Source organism: Diadema setosum, chromosome 19 (genome assembly GCF_964275005.1).
Source record: "Diadema setosum chromosome 19, eeDiaSeto1, whole genome shotgun sequence".
NCBI lineage: Eukaryota > Metazoa > Echinodermata > Echinoidea > Diadematoida > Diadematidae > Diadema > Diadema setosum.
In genome coordinates, this window is record NC_092703.1 from 14,337,796 (window position 1) to 14,350,000 (window position 12,205).

General features: G+C 39.0%; 1 protein-coding gene across 1 annotated transcript; it reads right to left on the reverse strand.

Moving 5' to 3' along the window:
* Window positions 1-239: 239 nt before the first annotated feature.
* On the reverse strand, window positions 240-2,088 carry LOC140242759 (serine protease 23-like). Its single transcript, XM_072322518.1, has one exon. The coding sequence runs from the start codon at window positions 1,727-1,729 to the stop codon at window positions 491-493; it is 1,239 nt and encodes a 412-aa protein (XP_072178619.1). The 5' UTR covers window positions 1,730-2,088; the 3' UTR covers window positions 240-490.
* Between the last annotated feature and the right edge of the window lie 10,117 nt (window positions 2,089-12,205).

Sequence of the window (12,205 nt, forward strand, 5' to 3'; positions counted from 1 at the left end):
AGCGCGACATCATTGCTGGCGAGAAAATTGATATTCTCTCTTGTTTACAAACACATCGATTTGTTTACATGTTTCATTAAATCTACTTACACACAGAATAAAATTTGCCATACTCTAAAACCGAAGAAGTTAGCCTTTATATTTCCTGCACATCTGGATATTTCGCACTAGTGACATGTTTCCTGGATCTCTGTTCTTGGAAGCAGGCAATATAAACCGATGAAAGTTATAACCTCGGGAATAAAATCCTTACCAAGCTGACTAATAATAAGAGCATGCTGATCAACAGCCTATCTGATGTGGAAAGAGAACTCATTGGTACTTGCAAATATGAAACGGTAAGAATTTGCTGAAAGGAAAAGAATTACTACAACACGTTACTTGCAAGCATTGCATATCATAAACGTATTAGTTTGTTTACACCACACAAAAGCTTTATCATAATGAATATTACTTGCAAGAAGTGTTTTCTTGTTTGATCATAAAAATATTATCCATTACATTCATTGTAGTCACCCGTTAACCAGTAACATATCTGAGCAAATTTCAAGGGCGTGATGCGCGTTGCAATGTTATTGACTGCAGGTTGTCCGTCCAATTCGTAAGATTGTTCCCCGCTGTAGACTCCTATCACTTTTCGAGTGAAACGCCCGTGTACGCCGTCCCATCTCCTGACGTAGACACCGGCTCCTACCGCGTCGGTATCACCGTCACACTGCTGGTACAACAGCTCCGCCGTTTCACCCTGCAACGCACAGAAGCGATAGTATAGTGCAGCGTCATTGGGCGAGTCGAGGGCACTCATATGCAATTGCGCGCTTTCTTCGACGTTAACGGGACTGCCGACGCTGACGTTCAAGTACGGCCTCTCAGGGCCCCTCTTTAGCGCTAGAACTGCGTAGTCTTTATCAAGAGGTAGATTATTTGTACTCTTAAGCCTTGTCCAGTCGTAAGGTAGAAATGCCTTGGAGACACGAATCCAAATAAGGGCACGTTCCCACTCAGTTGTAGATATTTCCTCTGGTTTCAAGCTCCGACCGCGGCGAAATCCGACGTTGAGTTGCCGGACCGGAACGCGGTAACGTTTACCGTCGTGTATGCAACGCGCTGCGGTCAATACATAGTTCTCTCCTATAAGCACCCCGGAGCATCCGGTCGACAACTTGACGGCGGAAGAAAATGGTTCTTTCGCTAGAAATTTGCGATCGTCTATGGGAAATCGAGTGTTGGTGCCAATAATCGACCGCCTTCTCCTTTCATGACGCTTTTCGCGTTCCTCGGCCAAATTTGCCGCAATCCTCTGCTCGTCCGCCAACCAGTCGTTCAGGTAGCTCACAAATTTCTCGTCTGGTACCAGCTCCGTTCTCGATATCTCTCCGTCGTCTGCGGCGGTCTCGAAGGCGAGCAGTTTGCGTACCTCCTCTGTCGTGTAATTCCATTCCCGGGATGGCGTTGCACATTCACCTGTACAGGCCATTGTCATCCTCGTTGGCGACTCGACGTCGATGTCATCGTCCACGCCGAGCTTCTCGTCGTGGAAAATGCGAACTTTGCCTCGGCCAGTTGGAAAATGGATGGGGTGCCAAGCTTCGTGGTGAAAAGTGAGATTTTCTCCAGTTCCCTTCCACTTGTTTCTTACCATCCCATGACTGACGTCACCATGGTCAGATTTCGAGCTCACAAACACGCAGAGATGGAGGAGGCAGGGTATCAGCGATAAAGCGTGCATGATGGTAAGTTTGTTTCTCCCCCTACAAACAGAAAGTGTGCCTGTCTCTGAGAGAAAGTTGGTAGTAAACCCAGAGCACTTCAAGAGCCTCCGCTAATGGCCATGGGTAATAATCGTTGTAATATCTCCGCACGCGCTGGTGCGTGTCAGTTGCGAAAAAGCTCGGTCATGTCTAGGTAATTCGGACAGTTCTCCGCCAGGCGTTCTCGTCTCATTTCCCGCCACATCTGTCATAACACTGCCACCGGGTAAAAGTTTTGTGTTTCTGGTTGGATTTCCAGCAAAAATTGTTGAACAGACCAAAGGGAAATGAGCCCAAAATCGCAAAGGTAACCCACCGGAGTAACTTTCGTCCGTAGATCCTGTCAAGATCAGAGAAGGCAATGTACCGCTGAAAGTTTGCAGAAACAGACCCGCTTAGCCACGATAAACAATACAGACAGGGAAACGCCTTCTTGTGGGCGTGGTTTCTCTCTGCCTCTCGCTGATTGGATACGCTCTCAGTCTTTGACAATATTACTCGTCACTAACTGTTTACCAGTTGGCGTCCCGTATGGAATCATACATTAAGCTATTCGAAAGATTCTCATCACATATTTTGCTAGAACTTTCGACATAACTGGAGTTTCACTAAACTTGGTAGTCCGTGGCGAGTGATGTGATCAGAAGGCAGGGTGTATTACTGATAACATGACAATCACATTACCTTGACTAATCTGTTGTAGGACCGTCGGACCTAACAAGAAACCAATAAAAAAAAAATGAAAACAAACGTCTCATTTTCTTCTTTCATGTCTTTCGCAAGAGGAAGGGGGTTGAGCAGCTAGCCTTTTAACTTTTTGTCATGATGTTAACGCGTAAGCAGTCATTTCATGCCATCTCTTTTCATTCATCTGTCTGCATGGGATAATTGTGCTTTGCAGAACTGAATCAAAAACAATTAACATGTTAAAAAGTTCATTCTAGGTCATAAACCATATAACACAATGGCTTTGAGAATCCAACTTAACTGTCTTTAAATCAACTGCCCCTGATTTCACTTTCTGGAAAAGAGATATCATCCGTGATTCTCTGCTGTTTCTATTTACAATCTGAATTTGACACACAAGATGCTGAAACCAACATGATGCTGTCTCAGAGACACGGTTACGGGTGGAAGGGAATGGAAAAGAAAAGTTGAAGTAATAAGAACTGAGGCAGATTTTAAGAGTGTTAAAATTTACTAAAGTTTAGCGCGGCACTCTCACAAAGGCCTTGTTTTGGCCCTACGCTGCAGAATCTCAAGTCATTTTTTTTTTTTTTTTTTTTGGGGGGGGGGTGCAAACCCTGATGCCGCAAGCCCTAAACAAGCCAAGGATGTCATGTGTTCGAAGACGTTGCGAGGCTATTTGACAAATCCTGTTATACTTCTTTAAAATCATGCCACCTCCACATTACCTCGAATGAATAAAGTGTAATCAGAAGAATGGAAAATCAGGCGTTGGTGAATCTTCACCAACATCGGACAAAAAATTTTAAAAATGTGGAATACTACAGTTCCGCATTCCTGTTTTTACTATGTTTTATGTTTTAGTGAATCAAAAGTATCTAGCTAGAAACTTTTTTTCTTAACAACACAAGATAGTGTAATGCAAAGGACATAAGTTGTTTTGTCTTTGATTCCTGTCAAAATTCACGTGAAGGTGAAATGAGGAATTTTTAATAGATAACATCATGACTTCATTTAGTTTTCATATATGCTTTCAACTTGTAGCATTGTTTCATGAAAAAAAAAAGTAATAAAACTTGAAAATCCCCAAACCGTATTTTCCTCATTTTGCGTTATCAACGTATTTATGTAATGCTCTTGACAAAAACTCTATCACACTGGTTTTTATCTTAGTCTGTTTATCAAAAACCAACTTGAGCATAATATGGAAATACGTTTAAAATTATATAGAAATGTGTGCATCCATTCACAACCCTAGTCTTACTTGCCTTGTTCTGAAAGAGCATTGCACACATCCCCTTCTTCCTAATCAGATGGCAAGAGATATTTGAGATGAATATTGTTGAGACGAGAAATTTAGAGGTTGATATCATTAGAAGATGAAGTAGAAAAATACAATTGGCAATTCAAAGGACTTCTCTGTCAAAGGAGAGATTCAAACATTTAAATGGAAAATCTCAAGTCGAACTGATGATTTCTCTCAAAGTTTGCTCATAAACCAAGCCTAGCTCATTCAAAGCACGGTTTTGTACCCTTCATATTGTTACATGGTGTTGGCATGAATTGAACAAACATTAAATCTTTAATAGATAACTTCGAATAGTGATCTTCTACAGTTTCTATGAGAAATCTTATAGCGTCATCGTATTACGATGAGTTGATGCCTTGAAGACATCTATTTCACTCTCATGAAAATTCCGGGATATTTTTGGATTTTTTCCCCGCCTGCCACGCCGGGGTTAATCTCTGAAAGATATTGAACTTGACGGAAGAATGTGATATGTCTTTCTTATTTTCTATCATTTTTTTTTTTTCGTTGAGTCTGTCTCTTCGTCATTATGTCTACCCCCCCCCCCCCCTTTTATCCTAGTGGTCCACGCATTCCATTCACAAACCTGCGGGTCACAGTGGATCGCAAGCCAATGTCTGAGCTCGCTGTGAAGCGCAATTTCATGTCACGACGGATGAATGCCATGATGTTCGTCGTCGACACGGTAGGTGGTCTTCTCTCCGCGATTAGCAGAAAGCAGTACTTTAAAGGCCATATACGAAACTTCGCAAAAATAAGCTCATATCGCGTTATGGTTGTTCCATTTTACAGCTAAAAGGGGTATCTCACTGAGCAGTGAATGTTTGCGATTGTATAGCCGATCTTAGGCTTTATCAGGGTTCGTAAATAGTTTCAATCTGTAGTTAAGAAACAGTTTCCATTGTAAACAATTCCATGACAAACACTTTTCCTTGTCGAAACTTGTCGCCAAGAATTTCGAAAATGTTCAAAGTTTCTTTGCGAAGAGAAAAACTGTTCGCGACAATGAGAACTATTTTCAAATTTGATTGAAACTGTTTACGTACCCAGACGAAATGTAAAATTCATTAAGATTCGCTACGTTCGCAAACATTCGCAGCTTAAAGAAACGAAACAACACTAATAATCAATAGTCGTGGTTATTCTAAATGGAAGTGATAAAATGAATGTATAAAATATTTAAAAACTCAACGTTTCATGCATTATTCTAAATCAATTTATAACCTGATTTAAAATGGAAATAATATCGCTTAAAGTTTTATGAATGCAATCGATAACTTATTTTCTTTTTTTCGGAAACCTATCTGAAATTTTATACCTCGTTAGAGAGAATTTAATTCCATTCATGTCAAGAAATTCTCTGGCTGATCAGCTTCAGTTTGGCAACAGCGCGTAAACTGTATAGGGAGAAACGGCGACACACACACACAATACACGCACACATACACATAAATGACACATCTTCACCGTCCCCAAGGGGGGTGTGGCTTAATTCCCCTTTGGTCCAACTCATCATTCTAATTCTCTTCCACATTCAGTACTCCCTGTAACATGAGGCAGGTGTGGTGGGCAAACAAGACTCGAACATCATTTTGCATGACTTCGACCCATTAAGAAGATGGAATAAAGAAAACTGACCATTTTGCCTCCAAGCACACACGCATGAAATCAAACTATATCGAAAGTGTAGGATAATGAGACATTGGTGGGAAGAAAAGGAAGCACAACTAACGCTTTATGGGACGATGGATTAACCTCGTTTGTGAATATCCGCTGTTTCTACTGCAGTTCTTACTCAAAATCATGCAATGACAAAAAGGTTGAGATATTTAGTTTATAAAATTCCCATGAGAGGGAATAATAATGATGTCATTGTGTATTACCATGGTTTCAGACGGCAGTAATGTTGATGTGAGCTGATTTTTAACCTTGTCAGGGTCAATGTTACCGTGTTACTATATAGCCTCACTATTCTGCGCTTATTTGAAATCAACATACAAAGAAAGAAGAGAGAAAGAAACTGGAAAATTTGTGATGACATGAGTTATGCCTACTAGTATACTATCTGGCAATATTTGGCTATTCTCGACATTGCTGGCGACCGATACTGCTTTCGGCCTATACGTAAATTCATACATAGGGTGTGTAGCTGCGAAAATAGTGAGATATACGTATATGGTGCAGTTCACTCTCCTCAATTCGAGGGGCGCTGTGAGAATAATAGGGTGAAAACTTCATGATAAAACTTCCTAAGCCTTTACACAGTGCTGTTACAAAAAGTGCCACGCTGTATACGGAAAATTTCATTCGCTCTTAAAGTAAAAATTCAGCGAAAACTACGAAGTTTTTTGGTTTCAAGGGATGAGAAACTAGTCTCCTAGCTTTGGCAAAGTTCTGCGTTTTTGCCCCGCCTGCGATCTGTCTCTTACAACGTTCGCCAGAGAATAGATGCATCGCACCTGTACGATTTCGACGAGATAATCCACGCTTTTCCAGGTTTGCGACTTCCTACTCTTGTAAATATTTGTACAGTTCACTGCTTATGACGAATGCGACAAGTTCAACTTTGACTACTCTGTGTTGACAAGGTCCGCAAACATAACTCTATTCTATTAAAGAGACAGCTGCGACGTAAAACACGTATTGACTGCTATGATGATTTGTACGAATGCCTTACAGATTGAACTCCGATTATATTTCTCTGGCTAGCCGTGGAGATACAAACTGACATACTATAGCGGCGTTGCTTATTTTCTTCTTCTTCTTCTTCTTCTTCTTCTTCTTCTTCTTCTTCTTCTTCTTCTTCTTCTTCTTCTTCTTCTTCTCTTTCTGCTTCTTGTTTTTCCTTTTTGGGAATCACCGAGTCATAAAATATTGCATAAAAGAGCTCAGGATTATCTCGTCTGGCATAACATGTGACTCAATCAAGATCGCACAGTATCCAATATGCTCCGGCACTCCATGGCGTATTGCTCTAAGGCACACAATGAATTGCAAAACATTATTTACATTTTGATTGATTTGAATACAAAACAGCAATACTTGACTTTGAAGCTTCTTATTCATAGGCAATGTCGACATCATTGATAAATCATAGGGAAGACTACTGTGAAATGTGTTCAGTCTGTGTAAAGTAAAGAATTATAGTAACACTTTTGTGAAATGAAAAGAAAACATGCACGGAGAAGATTTTAAAATACATCACAAAGACGCTATATCTTAATTCCGTGGTTTCCGGAAGGATACCGTAATGTTTTAGAGGCTTTTTTTTTTTCCCGACACTCAAACATGATACAGATTTATCATTTATTATTATTTTTTTTTTTAAATCTCAGTCATTCCCGGGGTACGTATATGAAATACTAAAAGCAACACTTAACTGGCAAAAATGCAATAATGGCAATGCCAAACCTGGTAGATTTCTATTTTGTCTTCCTATGTATCTGTTGTATCTTTTTATCTTTTCAAGATTCAAGATTCAACTTTATTTTCACTTCCATCAAATAAAGAAATTATATACATTGCATATGTACAGGATATTTGTAATACTTGCAGAATGTAATTTGACAAGGTACATATGAAAATGAGAAGTAGATGAAAAAAAATGCAATTACATCTTTGTTAATATATACATAAAACGTATAATACAAGTCAACTAAGGATGAGGATGGAAGTGGAGGGTCCCACTAAGAAGCAGAACTTGTTCGATATGGGACCCTCAGAAAATACACAAGACAGCAATATAAAACAAAATAAAACGAACCGATGTCAACTGACATCAAGATTCCTCTTTTCATCTCAACTCTTTTCTTTTCGTCAGTTTACCGCCCATCTCTACTGCATCCCTGCTTGGAAGAGCACAGTGTCCTAAAATGTGTAACACAGTGTGTCCACATTGTAGTCTCCTATATGTGAAAACGTTCGAATTTCTCTGTGTACGAGATGACTTAATACCGTAGTGTGGTTTTCCACAGTGTGTTCACATAGTTATGTTCTGCTCCACACTACGAATTGATGATTCACAATGTGTTCGCAATGTTAAAACACTCGAATTCAACAATGTGAAGGGATTTCACACTGTGTTCACACTGTGTTTTGCATTATGTATCACACTGTGGGACACCGTGTTCTTTCTCGTAGGGATAATGAGCGCATTGGGGAATGCTTCGGACCCTTCTACAAGACAATCTACATTCAATTCCTATAATTATGATTATATACTCGGTGATTTCATCCGTCGACGAGGCATTGCATTCACGATAATCTTGTGACACGGTTGTACTCATGGGTACTTGGTGTATCTTCTGACACTGTAGACCATATTCCGAAGATACGGACCTCCGAAAGATCGCTCCCATGCTTTTGGATATGTACTAATCCAGGTAAGCAAGATTGTCTTGTATTTACTCCTTCTTCAAACGTTAATTCCTCTTAACATTCTGGTCATTATTTGCCTTCTTGATTACCATCATATTCATTTGTACACCGATCTCGATCTCGATCTCGATCTCTCCGTCCCCCACCCCACTCACTCTCTCACTTTCTCACAGTACGGATAGTGTTTTTCCCATTGTCGTTTTATGTTCAATTTCGTCTTTGTTTTATTCTGTAGCCTTTGATTGTCTTTGTCTCCTTTATCATTTGCAAAAAAAAAAAAAAAAAAAGATTACATGCAAAAATATGTTTTCGCCGTTATTCCAGGAAGTAGTTATCATAAGCTTGTCTGCTTGGATGTCTCAAGAACATCCATGTAGAAAACTTACTCGGTGTGAAACATCAATCCTGCCACACATGACTCAAAACATTCGATGTGAAGTAATAACACGTATACCTGATAAAATAATAGTAGGCCATTTCACACAACATTGTAAAACAAAGCACTTTTCATTCATCACTACCACACCCAGAGCCACTATATATTATGCTTCGATCTTTGATAGCAATTAAATGCCTTATGTTTTGTTTTGTATTTTTGCTTGGGCCAAACTTTATGACAAGTGAAAGTTTTGGGAGAGTGAGACGGATGGAGCACTCAGTATCTTTAAAGGAAACCCAAACCCAAAGAGAAATGTGGATTAAGTGAAAGCCGCAACATTAGTAACACACATCACTGAAAGTTTGAGGAAAATCGGACAATCGATGCAAAAGTTATGAATTTTTAAAGTTTTGGTGTTGGAACCGCTGAATGAGGAGACTACTAGAGGTTATGGCGTCATGTGTGGACAACATAAAGAAAATATAAAGGAATTCAACATGCTTTCACTTTTCTAGCGTAATGAAAGAGCACTTCACTAACCGCCTTCAGACGGCAGGGGGAATAATTACTATACAGTAAGCATATACCAGTATCAAGTTGATGGAATGTATAATTTTTATGAACAAATGAATTTGTGTGGAATTCTTTTATATTGTCTTTGTATTGTTGTCCACATATGACATCATAAACTCTAGTAGTCTCCTTATCCAGTCATTACAACAACAAAAATTTACAAATTCATAACGTTTGCGTCGATTGTCCGATTTTCCTCAAACTTTTAGTGATGTGTTCTACTAATGTTGCTGCTTTCACTCAATCCACATTGCTCTCTTGGGTTTTGGTTTCCTTTAAGCCACGCTCCCGTTATCATCACTGTCTGTCGAAAGTGGATTGACACGATTCCGGCGTAAACACTGGAACGTGAGGGTCAGCGGGGTACCACCTGAGAACCTGGCGAACCGTTCCTCTCTGACACAGCGTTAAGAACCAGCATTCCTCTCTGGAATAAACACCGGATCATTGTCACCCCTCTTCTCATAAAATTCTCCTCCTTTCTTATCTAATAAAAAAGTCATCCTCCCGGGGAAACGCCCATTGTCATTAAAACTCACTTGGGACGCTATGGCAGATGTCATCTTTCATTTCGCTTCCTTTCCATTGACATTTCGCGTTGTCATATTTGTTTGCTTTGATGCGTACGTTGCTCGGGTATCTATAACTTTGTAATCATTAGTGTCATGTTAGCAGGCATGTCAAAATCAAACTTGATTCTTCTTTGTGCCGTGTGTTTTATTGCCTTTTTGTTAGTATTTGAGGTTTGCTTTAAGGCAGTGTCTCGGTTTTTAAGTCGTCTTTATGTAATACAACACCAAATGATACAGCTTTGCATAACTTTTGTAATGTATAAGATGTATGATACTTTACAACAACAGTTTATTTTCAATACACAAATTTTCGGGTACCTTCTTGCCCTTTGTCAAATGATTTGCAGACTGAGTCTGTAAATCACTTGACAAAGGGCAAGGTGCCCAAAAATTTGTGTATCAAAAACAAACTGATTGTGTATACAGCATATATAATACATTTCTGAAGGATTTTTTTCCTGCTATTGATATTGTTTGCAAACACGTAGACTACGAATCACTGAACATTATAGATAATAGATAAATCCCCCATGTAGATTTTTACATATCTTTATTGGTCTAAACTTCAGCAAACTAGAAGCGCTTAAAACATTATAAAAATTGAGGAGAAAGGTAATTAAAGTGATGTTCTTGTTGAATATTGATTTTAAAAAAAATGTCACGAAAAGACTTGTGTGCACATGTCGTGTATTGATGACATCATCACCTTCATCTTGTTTTCATAGATTTTGTATAGTATAGCAAGAAAATGTGAAATTTCAATTCAGTGACTTCCTAATATAATTGCCTCTAGATTTTGATGAAACTTCATGTTCTTGTTTGACATATAGATCTTTGGGACCAGGATATTTTATCTGTAATATTCGATTTTCTTGCTTTATCGATGATCAATGAATCATTCAAAACAAAGTAATCTGACTTTTGAGACAGGTGGGAATTGTTTATGATGATATTGTCATATATATATACATATAAAAAAGTATACTTTTTAACAGGCCTTTTATATTGAGTTTTTACAGTTTACCGTCTATCATCACACCCTTCTTTTTTATTTACTGTAGATTATTCATTAACTTTTTTTTTTATTCCTTCACGTTTTTTATGTTGTAGTCGAAGTTGTAACTTTATACTTGACTGTTTTGTTATTGTTTTGCTCATGCAACCTTATTCTCTGTTACCAGGGAAAGTGAAATGTCTGTGTTCCTTTCGAAAACTGAAATAAAATTTAAATCGAATTGAATCGAAATTTATTGAATTGTTTGAATCAAGAAAATCAATAAAAACATAAATAAAAAAAAAAAGGTGTCTATGGTGAATGTGTCAGAATTATCATTTTAGGACAAAATATTGTGGATAGTAGGCCTACTCACTATAAGTATTAACTTAATTATGGTTCAAGTAGTGAGCACCGTCGTGTACGACATGATTGTAATATATATATATATATATGATCCGCATTTACTATGTCTAACCGGCCGGTAGGCCTTTAACCACAGTCTGACCTGTCTCGGCTTACTTTGTTTAATTTTAAACTCACAGAATGATCTTTGAGTATGATGATTAAAAACACTTTTTGATGAATGAAAGATAAGCTATAATGCTCGTCATGAAATTGTATTTTGTACAGGTCTCCTCTGGTATCCATGCGTCGTTCTTTTGGTCCGTTCCTCGAAAGACTCCAGTCTAACTCAACAAGTAAGACGCGTGCTCCCACCACGCCTGACCTACTCGTGAACTCTTCTAACCTAGTTCCCTTCTAAGACGTACGGCTGTGAATTCCTCGGCAAATTCCGGTCAATGCTACCAAGGTCAGCCAGCCATCCCCGGGCATGCACCCAGCCCTAGAGTTCCCCGTGGCCAGAGCACGGCAGGTCGCTCTGGGCATGATGTCTCGCTGCATACCGGTCAATTACGTCCTGGCTTGACATCTGATGGCTTAATTCTAGCCTGTTTTCAACAACCGTAAGAAAATGCTAAACCATCTGACGGCCCATCAAGCAGCGAGCAATGCCAGGGGAACTATGAAAGCATGATAGTGCTGGGCATTTCAAATGTTGTTGAAATATCCTCATGGCGTCCTCCCTTCTGAAAACAACGCAAATGTTGTTTGTAGGAACCCGGGGGTATTAGTCCAAATAACAGCTTCTTATTTTGACCTGCTTTTTCAAGTTCAAGACACCAGTTCAAAGGAACGATGATGGGAGGATCGAGATGGGGTGATCTTATATCTAGTCATCGTCGTAAAAATGCTCAAGAATTTCCAACTGAGAGTGCAATTTTTTAATTTTCTCATTGCGTTTTCACACACATTGCGTCATTACTTACTATAACGTGCGTAATTTTCACTGCGAGTTGTCCAAAAGTCATGACTTGGGCCATTTTGAACATTGAAATTGCAAGGCCGTTACTGAGAATTTTTATACAGACTTCAACGATGAATTATTAAAGGAATTAAACCAAAACCCAAAGAGAACTGTGGATTGAGTGAAAGCAGCAACTTTGGTAGAACACATTAGTGTTTGATGGAAATAAATAAACTAATGAATTGAATTGAATT

What these genes read in the sequence shown, in the direction of transcription:
- LOC140242759 (XM_072322518.1), bottom strand. Translation starts at nt 1,729, where the DNA reads ATGCACGCTTTATCGCTGATACCCTGCCTCCTCCATCTCTGCGTGTTT.